Here is a 17,633-nt window from a genome sequence, read left to right as displayed (position 1 = left end):
ATGCCTGTAATCCCAGCTACTCGGGAGGCAGAGATCAGGAGGATCATGGTTCAAAGCCAGCCCAGGCAAGTAGTTAGTGAGACCCTATTTCAAAAAAAGCCCTTCACAAAAAAGGGCTGGTGGAGTCGCTCCAGGTGTAGGCCCTGAGTTCCAACCCCAGCACCAAAAAACCAAAGCAAAACAAAACAAACCATTTTGTGACATCCCATGACCTTGGTAGGTTATTTTTTTTTTTTTTCCTTTCTTTTGGTGGGTGACTGGGGTTTGAACTCAGGGTGGCACTCTACCACTTTAGCCACACTGTCAGTCCATTTTGCTCTGGTTATTTTGGAGCTGGAACTGTTTGTCTGGGCTGGCCTCAAATCTGGATCCTCCTGACCTCAGCCTCCCAAGTGGCTAGAATGACAGTCTTGATCCCCTGGTGCCTGATTCCTCACCCCATTTTAACCACACAGTTTTCTGCACCTTGTGGCTCTCTTTATGTTGTGCCTGCTTCGTAAGTCTCCGTCTCCTTGCCTCGGGTGGCACTCTGTGGAAGTAGGCGTCACACACTGCAGGACTGTCCAGTTGAGTTGTTTCTAGCCTATGACGAGGGCCTGGCAAACATCACCACACTCAATTTTAGAATTTCACGCTCTCTGCCTGTCTTTACTATGGTGCTATTCCACTAAGCGTGAGCCTTGGTTTCCCCAGCCTGGTGCCGGTGACGAGCAGGCACCTTTATGATACCAAGGGGGAACCAAGTAGCTGGACACTGGCTCCTGCTTCCTCTTGTCCACTGCAGGCAGGCTGTGGGGTAACTGGATGGGCAGTAAGTCTCTGATTTTTGCTCACTGTGGCCTCAATGTCCGTATCCGGGGGAGCTCAAAACTAAAAAAGGAAGTCAAGTTTATGTGCGGTCTCGCCACGTCAGACAGCCCGACGAAGGATGTCGGCTGGGCATCCTGGGTTGTGGGAGAAGCGACAGGTGGTCCAAGCGTGGGGAAGGCTGTGCCCAAGAACAGCCCAACACCCCCATCTCTCCACGGGGCAGGTTGAAAAACCCCACGCTTTAACTCCCTTCCCCAGACAACTGAGATGACTCCAGCTCTGCCTCTGGAGAGGGAGGCCTGACTCCCTTTCTCTGCCTTGTCACTGGCTGTCTCCCCTTGGGGACCACATGGGCAGAGTGGAGTGTCCTCCCCCGCCCCCGTGACAATCCTTCTTCTTTGGGGGTGGTGTGTGACTGGGGCTTCAACTCAGGGCGTCATGCTCGCTAGGCAGGTGCTCTACCACTTGAACCACTCCTCCAGACCTGTTTTTTCAGATAGGGTCTCGAGAACTATTTGCCCAAGCTAGCTTCAAACCTGGATCCTCCTGATCGCTACCTCCTGAGTAGCTAGGATTACAGGAGTAACCTACCAGCTCCTGGCTGCAACAATCCTTTAAAGTTGTCAAAAACTGGAAAAAAAAAAAACTCTCCTCCCAAGTCTGGCTTTGTTTTTAGGCAGGCATTCTACCGTTTGAGACACTCCACCACCCCCTGGATTTGTTTTTTATTTGACAAATTATTCTCCATGAATTCTCAACCCAACTAAAGGGCCTGAGCCAAGTTTGGAAATAAAACAGGGGCTGCTTTAATGGAGAGCTTCTGCATGGGGCCTGCACTTCTACAAGGTGCCTTTGAGACCTAGGCTGGAGAGTCCAGGAGGGGGACACAGGCCTGGAGGTCACGGCAGTGAAGGCCTGCGTGGGGGGGTGGGGGTGGGCAGCCAGAGCTCCTTTGAGCCCTTGACACACAGAAGGACGAAGTGTTTGAGAGCTGGGTGAAATTGGCTCCCCGGGAGCCTTGTGCCAAGGAGGTGAATGTGGTAAAACTTTGAGATGGAGTCCTCACCCGGGGCTTGCAGGCCCTCCCAAGGAGTTGCTGGGGATTAAGGGATTCTCTGAGAAATTCCTGGGATTAGCTGGAGCCGGGGCTCTGGTCAGAGAGCTCAGAAGGGAGGGTCAGGGTGAACACACAGAGGTCAAGGAGGGAGAGGGAACTTCTGGAACTTTCCACCACCTTCTTAGACCCAGGATGGATCTGCTCTCAAATCAAACAGGTAGAGACCTGTCTGCCAAGGGTCTATGGGGCCCTGGGGGGGTTGAAAAAGTGGCTGACTTTAATCATGGAGCTGAGTTCTTACTTGCAGGGTTTAGTCACTGGCTACAAGGGAAGATCTGGGTCTTGTTGGAACTGGACCCCAAGAGTTGAACAGGGCACCACTTTGCATGGCCGTGCATACGCAAGAGTAGGAATTTAGAAGTTTCTGGCACAAGGATGAAGACTTGAAGGACAGAGCTTGAGAGCCTTGGGGTGGAGGTAAGGTGGAGATTTGCCTGTTTTCACAGGAAACAGGACTGGATGACTGATGCTTGAGAGGCAACACGGAGGCTGACATCAGGCCCGTAAAGAGGACAGCTGGAAGGGAGGCCAGTCCTGTGGGATGCAGGGACAGCTGCCCTTCCGGGTGTGGAGGTGTGGGGCCCCTCCCTGTGTGCTAACACACGTGGGTCCAGTCCCGCTGTCAGGCGAGGTACCGCTGGGAGCCAGGCTTCTCCTCTGAGGAGGCAACACCAGCCTCCACCTTATCTGCCAGAGGGTCAGCTCACCTTCCCAGGTGGGACTGGTGCGGTCAGGCTCCAGGGCAGAGCACAGGTTACCAGCAGGGGAGCCAGGGCCCCCAGTGGTTCAGATGGAGGAGCTGCAGGGGGCCCCTCCCCACCACCCAGCTGGCATTAGAGAAATGCAAAGGTTCCCCCCCCCCCCCCCCCCCCCCCCCCCGTCCACCACGGCAGGGGGTGGGGCTGGGGAGAGGGCACACTCCTCTGACCTCTGAACTCTGCCTTTCCCCATCCTGCCGTCCTGGGATGAGACGCTTAGGGGTTTCCCCACCTCCACCATCTCTGCAGTGTTCTTGGAGGGAGGCTGAGGACTTGCAAACACTTTAAAAGGCCAAAAAGATGTCATGTGTATAGGGTGCTTGAAGGGACCCAGTCCAAGGTCCAGGAATGACCAGAGAAGGCCCCAGTGGAGTGTGACTCTCTCTCTAGAATCCTGGAGGCAGTGTGAGGTTCATCCTTTTTTTTTTTTTCTTTGCAGTACTGGGGCATGAACTCAGGGCCTTCGCCTGGAGCCACTCCACCAGCCCTATTTTTACAAGGGGATTTTTCGAGATGGGGTCTCGTGAACTATTTGCCCAGGCACTTCCTCTCTGGCTGGAGGGTGACAAGAGAGGCACCCCTGCCTAGAGAGCATGGTGGTGGGAACAAGAGCTCACAAATGACCACCTGAAGTCAGGGTGCGTCATAGCCGAGTCACCTGTGAAGCCCACCTTGGCTCCCACAGCCATCCCCTCCCTTATGACTGGGAAGCTGGGAGCCCTAGGAGAGCCAGTGTGTGTGCAGGGCACAGCCTGTGTTTTGCTTCCGAGGCCACCTGCCTTAGGACAGCTCAGGGGCTGGGATAACAGGCTGACACAGACTGCCTGGAGGTAGGTAGCAGGCAAGCCCATTCCAACTGTCACTTCACAAAAGGGACACACATACTCCTGAAGACATCCAGCTTCCCCAGCTGGGAGGCACAGGCCCCAACAACTTCAGAGAGCAGTCAATTCAATTATTCCTAAAAACAGGGAGAGGCTGTGTATGCCATCAAGATTTCACTTAGCTTCACAGTACAGGGCATCATTTAGCCTCCCAGAACCCTTGGCAGGCCTTGAAGTGCCCCAGGCCCAGCACTGGGGAAAAGCACCCTCCCTCAGGTCCACAGGAGCCCTCAGCAGCCCTCTGCCCCCCAAAGTCATGTTCCCAACATGATTCCACACAGCACTAGCACTCTAGGGAGCTGAGGACAAGCCCTGGGGACTCTTTCCAGCACCTGGACCCTTGGTCAGCAGGTGGGACTTGAAGATTGGACCAAGTCAGGACCCGGGAGGCTGCCCTGGCCACTCCCCACTGCGTGCCAGGATAAGACTGTAGGGTGGGGGACAAGCTGGCCCTTGCCACGTAAGACACCGACTCTGGTAAGAGGTCCTCAGGTTGTCCATGCCTTGAACCTGGCCCAACAAATGAGGGGCCTAAGAGTCTCACAGAAGCCGGGTGCTCGTGGCTCACGCCTGTAATCCTAGCTACTCAAGAGGCAGAGACCAGGAGGATCGAAGTTCAAAGTCAGCAGTTCAAATAGTTCATGAGACCCTATCTCAAAAAACCCTTCATGTATTGCAAGAAACAAAAGAGCCTCCTTCCCCTTCCTTCCTCTCAGTGCTGTGTCTGGTGGTCTCAGGCTGGTCCGCCCAGCACATTCACCCCAATTCACGGCTCTTCTGGTCCTGCCAGACCGAGCCCCTCCTGCTCAGGTCCTCTGCCGGAACCTTCTCCCGCTGTGCCTCAGTGCCTCCCCAGCCCCTGGGGTTTTGCTTAGCCCCCTGCCTGGCTTCCCTGCAAGCTTGTCTGTCACACTTGGTTCTCGCTCACTTATGGTCTTGTGCCACATCCCCTCCCATCCCCTATCCCCCCACATCCAGCCCCGGAGTGTAGGGCCTCAGGGCTTGTCTGTGACTGCACAGGGAACCCCAGACATTTCCACACCCAGAATCTGACGCTGAAGAAAAGAACACAGAAGACCATCGGCAATATTTAGAATTCCAATCGTCTTTTTTTAAAAAACAAAACCCCATAAAACAAAACTCCCTACCCCAACCGGCCTAGTGTAACAGTTAGCCATTAACACAAGAATAAAACGTCACAGCCATCCGTAATGTCCTTAACTCAGGATGTCACAGTGGGTGGCCCAAGGTGGTGGGGACTAGCTGTAGACTAGGTGCCACACACATCACAGAAAACTGTGAGGCAGAATTGCCGGCCACTGGAAATAAATAAACACGGCGCTGACGGCGTCCTTTCCATTAGTAGTATGTTAGGACAAAACAAAAAAACAAAGAATTGAACAAAGATTAGACAATGATTTGCTTTAAAAGAAAACAAACCCCGGCTGGGAACCCTTGGGACTCCTCAGTGGAGTGTGGTCGGAGCAGGGCTTCCCCAACAGCCTGTGGTTGGTCCCACCTGCCCTCCCGGATTCAAGAACAGCAGAGCCAGGTGTCTTCTCAGTGTGGACAGGCAGGCCGGAGCCAAACATCTCTGCTCTCTGAACCCAGGCTAGGTTGGGGGGCAGAGTCCCCAGGACCAGTCTGGGTCCCCCCCACAACTCACTTCCCAGGTGAGAAGCCCCAGCCCAGATCCTAGGGCGAGCCACCCTGTAGGAGATGCCCTGGCCTCTCAATGCCCAAGTGAAACGGGACCCTAGGACCATGACAGGCCCTGCAGGGTGGCCCATGCAGCTGCTTTCTGTACAGTAGTTCCTGCAGCCCATCTCCCAGGACAGTGGTTAGGGGCAGCGGCAGCTACCCAGGGCACAGGAAGAGGCTTCTTGTAGTGTGAAGTCCCTGAAATCTGCAACAGCTCAGGAGTAAGCACAGCTGGACATGGTGGAGGGGCCAGAGCTGCCTCCCTCAGGGAGCAGTGGAAAAAGAAGCTGGAAAGGTAGTGCCTCCACAGGAAGTGCAAGGGGTCTGTGCAGAGCAGCAGCGTTTTCACCCTGCAGAGCCAGCGTCCTCAAGGTAGCACAGGGGTACACATGTAGCAGAGGAGGTGGGATGCTTGGCTTCATTTTCTGGACAATGGTCACAGAGGACTGGGGAGAGGATGGGCAGGGGGCACCATGGCCAGGAGTGGGCTGCCATCCAGTCAGCAGATGACAGAGGCTGATTCCTCTGAGCCTGTGATGGGCTGCAGTGCCTCAACCTCCAGGAGTGGCCAGTCTGTGGATGGGAGCCTCTCGGGTTGGGGCCATGAAGTCTCCTTTATGGTCTATTTCTGGGAGAGCTGAGCTGCAGGGCTTTATCTGCAGGAACCAGAGCTTGGCCTTCCAAACCCACCAGGAGGTGGCGCTGCCATGCCAGGGCTTGTCCCTTCAGGATAGGGTCTGGGGTGCATGTGCACACAGCAGTCAAGTTCAGAAACCAGGTGCTGCAGAAGGTTCCTGGGGCAGTGCTGGCTGATGCAGAGCTCTGGATTCCCCAGAGCTGGGACTTGTGTTCAGAGCACAGCCCTGCAGTGGGCCAGCAGGTCTGGTTCTTCCCCTGAGCTCCTCTCTCTATGGAGGCAGCGGCGTTGCTGAGATTTTCCTCTTTGGGGGCAGAGGCCTAAGCCCAGGGGGACTTCTCTCATGTCTATACATGATAGAGTTGGGGTGTGATTTCTGGTAGAGCACTTGCCTAGCATACAAGAGGTCCTGGAAAGACCTCAGAAAAACAGTCAAAACAACCAAGCCAAGCCCTACATTGGGCTGGCATCTGGCTGTCAGTGTAAGACCTTGGTTGAGTTGGTGACGTCCAGTCTCAGTAGTTCTGTCCACCTGGTGACAGTGATCTGGTCCCTCTGAGTCATGCTGTACTGTGTGTGGGCAGCCTTAGGTCCAAGAGCCTCTCCTGCCCCTTGCTGCCTCACTGCTTTAAAAGATCATCTTGGTGACCTCAACCAAGATGCCAGATATGGAAATTTAAGTTAAAAACCAAACAAAAAACCCCAAACACCCAAACAAACAAAGGAAGGGAGAAGGCTTGCTGTGTGGCTGTCCCCAGTCCCTGGGGGGACAGAAATGCCAAGCCTCCTCAGCTCACAGCTCCTACCTCTGGCCTGGGGAGGTTCATCTTTCAGGCCTAAATTCGTACCAGTTTTCACAGCTGCCTTGAGTGCTGGATGTACAGGGACAGTGAGATGATGCTGGGTGGCTGGCCGCGTGCAGAGGAGCTGTGGGGACGTGACAGGGACCGGGAGTTGCTTTTCTGAAGGTGAGCTGTCTGGAAATGGCCATGTGAGCTCTGCTGGCAGGCCAGGCCTCCTGGCTAGGTCTCCTGTGGGACCACCTGCATCAGCTTCTGGCAGAGGACGGTGGCCGAGACTGCAGGGGAGAGGACAGCTAGTTCAGATGGGGTGCACGGGGCCCTGCAGCCCACTGTCCACCCAGCCCTACATTACCAATGACTTCAAAGTTGCAGGAATCCAAAACCCCAAACTTTATATGAAACTTAGTTCATACAGCATTGGGTGGCTGCCGCAGGGCCAGTGCATGGCCTGCAGCTCCTGGCTAGATGCCGAAGTGGCCCAGCTGCAGTGGCTAGTGTGGGGGGGTAAAGTGTGGCAGGCAGCAGGCCAGAGCTGTGTCCACTGAGTCTTCAAGGGCAGCTGGGCACGATGGCCCTTCTTGCAGGCCCTGAACAATGATCAAGAGATGTCCTACTCAAGTGGCTACAGCCTCTCAGCCCTGTCACGTGTGGTTGGATCTTGGGAATAAGTGTCTCCTTGCCTGCACTGGGGCCATCCTAGGCCCACAGGCCCTGACTTGCTTGCTCTGGGCTGAGAACAAGGGCCTAAACCTGGCTGTGAACCAGCCTTGGGCTGGGGCTGCGGGAGCCAGACGCACTGCTTTCTCTGCCTCGGCCTTTCTGAGTCAGGCGCTGTGTCTAAGCTGGTGACCGACAGCAGGGTTTGTTACTTGGCAGAAGCAGCGAGGTTCTCTGGAATCCCTATTCTGAGATTAGCTGGTGCTGAGCTGAATGTCTCATCTCCGAAGTATGTGGGCCGCCAACACACCAATGCCCTGGACCCCTCTGTGAAGCCCAGTGCCCTGCACAACCCACTCGGCCTGCATGCTGGTGACAGCAGGCCTCGTATCCACCCGCCCTGGCTGGGGGCAGCAGCCGGACACTCACAGATGCCCTGCAGGAGCCACTTGGGCTTATTCTTCCACCAGACACCGAAGTAGTAGACGGGCAGGCCACTGAGGATGATGGCAAAGCCGATCCCGCACTCCACGGGCGTCTTCCAGAAGGACACGGCGATTAGGAACAGGCAGGCCAGGATGAAGAACACGGGGAGGATGAGGCTCACCTGGAGCAGGATGGAGAGGGGCACAAGTGACCAGGGCTTTCCTGCTCCTTCCTCATACCACCTGTGGTCTGTGGTCCTCATCCATGGCCTGTGGCTGGCTGTGTGTGCTCCTTCTTCACCTTCTCCATCCAACCCCGTGCCATCCTGGCCCAAGATGCCCAATCACACCCTGTTCCCCGACCCTCGCACCTTGAAAACAGGCCAGGGGTGTGTGGAGTATAAAGGTCACATCCTGCCCCGTTTTACCTTGAACTCAGCCACGGCACCGGGCACATAATTACCCAAAGCTTGGCCAGTGGTGACAGAGGATGAAAAGAACCAGCCTGGTCTCTGGAAGCCTAGCAAGGGTCAGCCCTACCAGTCCCATATCATAGGAATGGAAAGTCCCAGCCACAGCAGTCATCATGGCGCTTCTGGGAAGACCCTGGCCACTCACCAAAAAGCAACAGTCCTGCCTTCTTAGAGAACCCTTTTTGGATGGCCCGAGTGACTCCCACCCTGAACCCACAACTTGCACAAGCAGAGGAGACAGGACTCCCTGCAGGGCTCAGGAGAGGCCAGCAGACAGTCAAGCCTTTTGTTCCTTGCACTCTGCTGTGGGATTGTGCTGGGCAGGTCTGACATTCACCTGTCTCAACCTACAGACCACAGGTCACCCTGAGAAAGGGGCTCCAGGGAACAGACTCCTGCTTCATGCTCAGATCCCCAGTGGACAGAGCCCACAGTTCCTGGCATCTGCTCTCCACAGGCCAGCATGAACAGTCTGGCATCTTCCTGTTGACTCCTGTCCCCAGAACCTTCCCAATTAATGGGTGCAAGAGGCCTAAGCTGGTTCCCCTGAAGGTGGGGTGTCCTCCCAGATGCACCAGGGACTGTCTTCTATCAGGGCTTCTGCTGGGGCCTCACACTGACTGGTGTTTTAAAATGCATGCCTCAGAGCTCAACTGGCAGCCCTGGGCCCCATACGTGGTTACAAACAGGGAGGAGAGCAGTGGCGGAACCACTGAGCTACTCTCGTCCCTTCTGTGATCCAGGCTACACTCAACTGTGATGTCTGCTGGACAAGGGACAGGGAGAAGACCTGCGGTGGGTATGGCTGAGTTTCAAGGAACTGGTGGACAGGAGCTGCTGGCTGGCGGCCACCAAGGGGCTCTGCCCTCACTCCAACTCACGCACCTGCTATGCCCCCACAGCTCAGCGTGCACTGCCCCTCCCCGGGGATCATGAAGTCCTGGCAAACTGCTGTTGGTTGGCTGGAGTAACTGATACCCTCTGCTGACCGCGCTAAGAACCGTTCACTCGGCCCAGGTGTAGTTCTTTGGCGGTGGGGTGAACTCAGGTCTCTGTGAGGGCGGGCGGGGGCTCACCTTGATGGGCCGCGGCAGCTCAGGCTTCTTGAAGCGAAGCCACACCATAGCAATTATGGCCAGGGCCACGCAGAGCCAGTTGAAGAAGCTGAAGAAGTTGATGACAGAGAAGATGTCTCTCGAGAAGGCGTACAGCAGGGTCATGATGCACTGAAAGCAGAGAGGGCCAGGGAGGTCACCCGAGACCCAGGAAATGTCCTGCCTGGCTGGTGTCCAGCGGAGTCACTCACTTGCTCTTGCTTTCAAAGGGGAGCCTATCTGACCACTGTGAGGGCACCTGCAGGTCCAGGACAGGCGGAGGCAGAGTGAGTGGGAGCCTGCACCCCAGACTCACTGCCGCGACCTGTTTCAAAGCTGAGGCCATTTCCAGCGGTGGAGCCGAATTCCTGTGCTTCAGGTGGCTGTGTTTACTGTCTCAGCTTGACTTCTTAGGCTGGGCCATAAAAGACACGAGGCTTTCTCTTCTCTCCCCCAGGATCCCTTGCTCAGTGGCCAGCCAGCCAATCAGGAGATGCCCCAGCTGCCCCCAGAGAGGCCATGTGCTGGGGAAGGAGACTGGCCACAGCCGTGGTGGAAGTGGTGCTTCAATCCTGGCACAGCCCTTGGCGGAGGCAGCAGCCTCAACAGCACTAGAGAACTCATGCAGTCACACAAAATGGTACAGAAAGGTGGCTGGGAAAAACGTGCAGGATGGAGCCCATTAAGACAGAAACGCGTGAGTGCACACTTCTGGGACTGCAGTCGAGCCCCAGAAGCCACAGCAGAGGCAGTGACTGTAAACAGAGGCTCCCTGGGGGTGGGGCCTTCGCCTCACAGGCGTCCAGATAGCTTGACTGAGCTCTTTACAACAACCACATATTACATATGGGATTAAAAACCTGAAAAATTCCTCAGCTAGCTGGCGCCTGGTGCTGTAGTGTGTGGATTAGGAGTCCTCAGACAATCTCAGGGATGGAGGGTGCAGGCTTACCGTGAACACGAGGGACGGCACAGGCGTCAGGAGCTGTGGGTGGATCATGGAGAGGACAGAGGGTAGGTGACCCTCCCTGGACCCCACAAAGAAAAGCCTGTGGACAGATCAGAGGGCATCAGCCCTGGCCTCCATTCCACCTGGTGCATGAACTTTAGATGACAGTAGGGCGGGGAGCAGAGCCTCACTGGGGCAGCGCGAGGGGCCTCACTTCCTGGCTATCGGGCTTTCGCTGTCCTTGACCACTTAGCTGGCAGAAACAGAAACTTGGGGTGTCCTCGGCTCCAGCCCACCCCAGGGGTGTTCACGTGGGGTCTTGTAGGACACAGCAATTGTGCTACCACTGGATGGGGCAGGGTGACAAAGGCCCTGGCTCCCTCACCTCCATGTTTCCTAACAGCCACACCTCGCTACACACAGCAGGCTGCAGGGCCCTGTCTGTGCTCGGTGCTTACCTTGAGGATGTGAAGAGTGACCCGTTGACTGAGCCGAAGCAGGACAGACCCACAAAGACAGGGATGATCCAGGACATGACTCCCAGATGGTAGTTCCCAAAGTCCTAGGCAGACACAGCAGAGTGAGCCTCAGCCCCAGGCGCGGCCTCACTTTTGGTCATTTAAGCAGCCCCCTTGCCTGCTTCTGCAAGTGCCATCACCTCTTGGTGACAGGTTCTGTATCATGGGGGACTTCAGTCCAAGAGGACAGTGGGTAGGAGCCTTAGGGACTGTGGAGGGGCCCAGCATGCTGCCTGGTGACATCTAGCTGCCTCCCAGCTGCTGGGTCAGTGGTGGTCCCTCCTAAGTCACCACAGTGCATAGTGGACCCCATGCTGTGCACAAATGCCCAGGGTCACCCATGGGCTGCCTAAGCACCAGGGTTTTAAACCCTGAGTATAACAATCCCAACCCATGCAGCTAGCTTGGGCCCTTTGCACTGATCTTCAGTGGAGACCAGTGACAACTGTTGGACCCCTCCAGGGTAGAGGGAGGCTGGACATGGGGCAGGTGCCTCAGCCTCTCAGGCCTGGGGAGGTGGCAAGCTGTGTCTTACCACAGCCACAGCCTCGGATGCCAGCATCTGCTCGGTGGACAGTGTGGTGAAGTAGGCCAGGTTGGTCAGCACGTACACCAGTGTGACGATGGGGAGAGAGATGATTATGGCCAGGGGCAAGTTTCTGAAGGGATGGGCAGAGACAGGCCATCAAAGTACAGCCCAGGACCACGGGCCAGACCCCAAGACAGGAGCCAGGCTGCTCCAGTGTCTGTGCAGGCGTCAGACACTCACACTGGGCCTGGGCAGCTGCAAAAACCCAGACTAATGATTCAACCCTGCCAGCCTTGCTGCCCAAGAAGGTTTGAGGGCTGAGCTACCCCATCTGTGACAGCCCAGATTAGTCCCACCTAGGGGGACCTGGGGCGGGGATGAGGCACAGCTGCCCCTCTCTGGAAGTCCCACCTCCATGAGAGATGACACTTGCGTACCCCCCCCCCACCAGGAAGTAGGCGGAAGGGTCATTCCGTGGTGCTGCGGGCACCAGATGCAGGATGGGGACCCTGGGGCACATATGGCCCACTGTCAGGGGACTCTTGTTCCAGGTCACACAGGCCTAGGAACCAGCCCCACACCCATACCACCCTAACCGCAAGGCCTCTGGCATGGCCTTCTGTGCTGAGCCCACCAGCAGGCTTTTAGGTGGCTTCTCCCTTACGTTAAAACAGCGCAAACGTCCCCACCAGTGTCTTGCATGTACCTGTAGGGGTTGATCATCTCCTCTGTGACAAAATTCAGGTAGTTCCTAGAATTAAGGCACAGTTTCGTCATGTCACATCACTCCCACAAAAAGAACGGAGTGCAGAAGGACCCTCCTGGCTACGTGGGTGGAGGTGAGAGGTGTTGGGGCTCCAAGACCCTCGATGCTGACCAGCAGTGCTGGCGGGGGTGCCCTATGCTGAAGGCTGCTCCACTGTCCTCTGCAGGGACAGCCAGCTCCACCAGGAGTATACAGAGGCCTAGCCTCTGTATGGCCTAGCCCCACCATACCTGACAGTGTCCCTATCCGTCATCTCTCCCGCCTTCTAGTACCTTCCTTGCCTGTTCACCCCACAGTCTCTGTCCTGAGCACAGAGCCAAGGGTAGGCACCTGCAGAGAGCTAGACAGAACCCAGCTGGGGAGGCTGCCTTTTAAGTCAGGATGCTCTCTGCCTGTCATCCAACGGTGACCTACAGGCTGTGGTGCTGAGTGTGTGCCAGGGCCAACTCGGGAGCCCTCTACCTGCCTCCTCTCAAGTGGCCCCTGCAGGGCTGGAGACTTGGGCTTCTGGACACTTCAGGTACCTGGGTCCCCAAGTCACAGGGCCCGACATTTCAGAACCTACCATCCTCCATAGGCAAACAGGCCACTGTACAGAGCCAGCACGATGTTCCCAACATCTAGTTTGGTGCCTTCAAAGGAGAACTTGGGATCCAGATTAGACACATCACCTGGAAGATGGCAGACAGAGGAGTAGTTAGAGCACACTGCACAGGTCGTGCTGCAAGTTTCACAAAGTTCCTGAAGCAAAGTGTCCGACAGAAATGCTGTGTGGAGGCGCTCCACTGCAGCACACGGCACCTGCTCAGCCATCTGACCAGTTGCCCACTCCTCCCTGCACTGGGACCTGACCCTAATGTGCAGGACCATGGCCTGGTGATAGGCCTAAGCCACTAACCCTGGCCTCCCACTGCACAGAGCTCAGAGCGGACACTGTGCAGGCTGCCAGGAAACGAATGGAGGACTCAGGCTGACCTGCACCTGAATATATGAGCAACAGTGGCTAAGACCATGGCCGGGCTGACAGCGCTGATTGCAGAAACCACCTGTGGGCTTTTTGTTCCTGGCTTCCACAGCTCTGGGTCCCTGGGGTGGCCACAGCACAGACATGCCTCATGGGTGGCTGCATTTTAAGAAGGAAATTTGATCCAAGACCAGGACGCCAACGGGACAGGGAGTTGAAGTGTCAGTCAGATCGTGAGCTGCTTGATAATGAGGGGCCATTTCTGAGTTAGAACTATGGCTGTGGGCACAGAGTTTGTGTCCAGGTCCTGCTGGGGCAAGGCCAGGCTGGGACATGCTCTAGGTTGCTACTGTGGGTGACCTAAGCCACTAAACAACCAAAGGGTGACAGGAGTGATGTGCAAAGGTACAGAATGAGGCTCCCATAAAGACTTGTTCGGCCACCAGAAACCAGCTTAAGAGGCAGCTCAGGATTTCCTCTGCAGGTCCCGTGCTGGGGCCCCTCCAGGGTGGAACTGGTTCTTGTCCAGGTCCACTTTCGGTGTTCTGCATGTGACCCTGGGAACTTTGCTCTGCAGCCTGGGATAGGTGTGCCTTGGTACCCTACCCGCCCAGACAGGTCTGGTATCCTGAAGAACCCCACCCAGCCCCCATGTCCCATGTCCTGGTCACATGGTAGTCACTTCAGGGAGCACAGGACAGGGCAGCTTTCAACAGCACCTCAGCTGAGCTGCCCACAGCCCCTCTGGGCATCTCTCGCTAGCTTTCTGATGGAAAGTTCTAGAGTGCGCAGTGCCTTTTTTCTCTGCAAAACCCCGCTATGTCCCATGGCCTGGCCCATGTACCTTTACTGGGAGGAGCATGTGTCCCAGAAGTGGAGAAAAGGAGGCCTGGGGCAGCTGGCCTGGGTCATGAGGACCCGCCAGGCCATGCAGTAATGGAGGCTCTGACTCCCCAGTGTTGTACACTCTAGGGGCAGGGCAAGTCCTTGGAGGATGGAAATGCACATGTTGTTTGTGGTGACCAGGACCCCACCTGGGCCAACGGTCAAGAGGCCTTGGACACATTGATCATCATAACCAACTTCCAACCTCATGACACTGTGACCTGATTGCCACAGGGGCACTGGCTGGTCTCACCGAGGATTGGGACATGGTGTAAGGTTTTCCAGCCAAAACCAGACATGCAAACCTGAGGCCTGGGTAATGAGGCTGCTAACTCAGGGTGCCACACATACTGCAGGCACCACCCAGGTCGGTGGTGCTGAGACAGATTGCCTACCGTGAAGGGTACTTCCTGGGATTTCTGGTTTTGTAGTCTCTGTGACTCCAGGGAAACATGAGTGGCTCGGAGCAAAGGTTTAGAAATCTTGCCAGGTTCTAGTAAGAGGCTAGGCTGGGTCTCTCTTAACTAGCTGTGTGGCTCTATTCCCAGGACCAGTGTGGCCAGGCTGTGCTGCCAGGACTGCCTTCCCTCAATGCCAAGTACTCTGGTCCTTTGGAGGAAAGTAGACGACATCCAGGCTCAGAGAGGAATGACACCCCAGACCACGCAGCCACGAGCACAGCTGACAGATGGCTGGCTTCTCACCCTCCCTGGATGGAACGGTTAACTCATCTCAAGTCTTTTAAGCTGCCCCCATGCCACTGTCCAGAGATGGAGGGGTGTCTGACACTATGGCACACTAGCCTGGCCTGCAGCAGCCTCCATCTAAGTTGCATGTCGGTTCAGGACAGGAGTCCATAACTTCCCTAGGCACCCAGCCAAACGCAAGCTCTTCTCCACAGGTTACATAGAGACACGAATCCCCAAGCTGTCCCTGGGTGGGGCTGGCATAGCCTAATGTGGCTCAGTGGGTGACCTTCCATCAGCCTGGGCTCCTGCCACAACTGTCTGTCTCTGCAACTGTTTCAGGGTGGCTTGGAGGGCTGGCAGGAAAGATCTACCCGCCAGTCTCCAGGGCAAGATGCAGCCAGAGCCACACTTGTCTCATCTAATTCACACAGCAAGGCAGTCACTTGTGCCTGGCTCTGAGCTGCCCTGGGGAGTTGCAAGGTGGCAGCATGTGACTCAGACTCTGGAGCAGCAGTTTCAACCACTCCACACAAATGGGACATTTCCCCGCCTGGAGACTTTCGGGAGGTGAGTCATGATCAGTGTGAGAGGAGCACCGGTGGTATCCACTGGCTGAGTCACACTGGCCCACGAGCTGCATTGGCCCAACCCTGGGTCTTCCCTCCACAGACCTGCTCAGATGTGACCTGTGTTTCCAGAGTTCCAGGTGCTGGATGGCGGGAATAAATGACTGAAGGGTTTGCCCAGCAGCAGGGTGGGCTGAGCTCTGTGCTACCTAGCACCTCTTCCCTCAAGGCCCAGTACTAGGGAGGGCAAACAAGATGACAGTGAAAGCAGCACAGATGGGCTGGGATGGGAGGACCCAGACTCAGCAAGCTGGCCCCCATGGTGCTGTGGTCCTGAGCTGTCACTCTTCTGGATTTGCCTGCATGTTTCAGACTCCTCCTGAGCTGGCCAAGTGGCGCAGCTGTGCCACACTGGGGCTGGATCCCAGCTTGGGCCGGCTCCTGGGTCTCCTTTACTTCAGACCTCCAGCAAAAGCTGAGACTCGGTTTGAAAGCTCCACATACTGCAAAGGTCCCAGCAGCCCTGGGAACCAGCAGAACAGGGTCCCTCGGGAGCTGGGATGGTGGTAGGATGGGAGCATTCCACCGGCAAGGGGTCTCTCCTGCCTGAACCCCTTACTGATGGCCGCCTGGGAGGGTATCCACCATACGAGCACAAGTGGGAATTCATCAAGAACGCAACTTCTTTCTATCCCCATGATACAGCCAATCCTGTGTCATCTGACTCAGAGGACAGAGGGTCCCTAAAGCTGCTGTGTCCCCCGAGAGCTGCCTGGCCCTTTGTGTGCTGGGGGGTAGGGGAGAAGGCCAGGTCAGATGATTGCCAGAGCCCCAGACATGGGAAAACCCAGTACTCTGCAGACTGTAGTTGGCTCTGAGGCAACACTGGGGCTAGGAGGCAGGAGAAATCCCAGAACCTCAGGGCTAACAGGGGCTCCCACGGCCACAGGCACATCTGGTGGCAAGAGAGCCATCCTCAACCTGGTTCAGCTGCTGTGCTGCCTCCAGTCGTCCTTCAACAGTGGGGATTCTTACCTGCTGCTCAGTTCAGTTACAGTGTGCTGAATCCTGTCCCCAAAAACTTCAAACCCCAGTACCACCAAAAACCAAAGATAGTCTTTGCAGATCTAAAAAGGATTTCAAGGTAAGACAGCAGTCCTGAATTAGTGGGCCCTAAACCCAATGCAAGTGTCCTCCTATAAGACAAAGAAAAGACACAGACAGTGATGGCCATGTGTGATCCAGGCAGAGACTGGAGCGGTGCAGCCATAGCCAAGGAGCACCTGGAGCCACCGCCACCAGGATCTGGAAAAGGCAGGATGAGGTCTCTACCAGCAACTCCGGCTTTTAGTGTTTCTTTTTTTGGTGGGACTGGGGTTTGAACTCAGGGCTTCCCTCTTGTGAGGCAGGTGCTTCTCTACCACTTGAGCCACATCTCCAGCCCCTTTTGCTGTTACTTTGGAGACATGGTCTTGCTTGCCTGGGCTGTCCTGGAATTGTGATTCTCTAGATCTCAGCCTCCCAAATAGCGAGAATTGCAGGCGTGAGCCACCAGTGCTAGCTGAATTTTTATCCCCCTCTTTCTTCTCCCCTGGAAACTCTGCAAGGATTCAGCCTTGACAAAACCTTGATTCTGGACTTCTAGTCACCAGGACTCTACGCTACACAGAACAGCAGAGGCCTTAGACCTGTTCCCAGTCCCTTGACTACAGGATCGGTGGACCGGTGGCTGAGGCTGGGTGGGTGCTAGCAGGGTATCGAAGGTTAAGTGGCTCCAGTCCTCAGGAGGCCGTGATACACAAGTTCCCTTCAGAACCCGGCCTTTCCTGGAGGCCACTTCCCAGGGCTCCCTCTCCATCTCCTACCACAGGCTTGGGTGCCTGTTCTTTGGCTCTGCTGATGTCTGGGCTGGGGATAGGGCAGGACTTGGGTCTGGAGATTACAGCTAAGTCAGATGGTGTTTGCCCACCATGCTGTACTCCTCCCCGGAGGAGCTGCCCTCTGCTGCTCTGGCCTCCGGCGCCTGGCCTCCCCAGGACACAGGGAAAAACCCAACTACCCATGTTTTGGGCCTAGTAAAGCCGCACGTGATTTCCAGATCTGCTATTCTTGCACAGCTGAGGAAGCACAGGACTGCAGTGGTCCACGTACTCAAATTGTGAGAGATCACCCAGAAGAGGAACAGTACCCTTGGCTCCCTCAAGGGAGCTATGCCTGGGTTCTCAGTCAGCGACATCCCTGCGTGCAGGGCACAGGTCATCTGGTGTGGAGGATGAGCCTGAGCGTGTCATGTACAGGGTGCAGAGGTCCCAGGCATGGCATCCTGCCTGTCCTAGCAAGACCCAACCCTGTCTGAGATGCCTCCCACGCGGCTGAACCTGTGAAGTCCCCAGGAGGGCGCTCCTTTC

At 56.1% G+C, this 17,633-nt stretch overlaps 1 protein-coding gene across 1 annotated transcript in view; it reads right to left on the bottom strand.

Annotated features, from left to right (window-relative positions):
- Positions 1-4,654: 4,654 nt before the first annotated feature.
- Positions 4,655-17,633, bottom strand: part of Slc7a5 (solute carrier family 7 member 5) — a 29,376-nt gene continuing 16,397 nt past the window's right edge. Inside the window, exons 3-10 of the mRNA XM_074055502.1 lie at positions 12,687-12,792; positions 12,062-12,106; positions 11,362-11,485; positions 10,767-10,870; positions 10,312-10,408; positions 9,342-9,491; positions 7,797-7,974; positions 4,655-6,985 (exon numbers count right to left, since the gene is read on the bottom strand). Coding sequence (XP_073911603.1) covers positions 6,930-6,985; positions 7,797-7,974; positions 9,342-9,491; positions 10,312-10,408; positions 10,767-10,870; positions 11,362-11,485; positions 12,062-12,106; positions 12,687-12,792 — 860 coding nt within the window. The 3' untranslated portion in view covers positions 4,655-6,929. The remainder of the gene's footprint in view (positions 6,986-7,796; positions 7,975-9,341; positions 9,492-10,311; positions 10,409-10,766; positions 10,871-11,361; positions 11,486-12,061; positions 12,107-12,686; positions 12,793-17,633) is intronic.

Source organism: Castor canadensis, chromosome 15 (assembly GCF_047511655.1).
Source record: "Castor canadensis chromosome 15, mCasCan1.hap1v2, whole genome shotgun sequence".
Classification (NCBI taxonomy): Eukaryota; Metazoa; Chordata; class Mammalia; order Rodentia; family Castoridae; genus Castor; species Castor canadensis.
The sequence above is the reverse complement of the archived record's forward strand: the minus strand, read 5'-3'. Positions and strand labels throughout refer to the sequence as shown.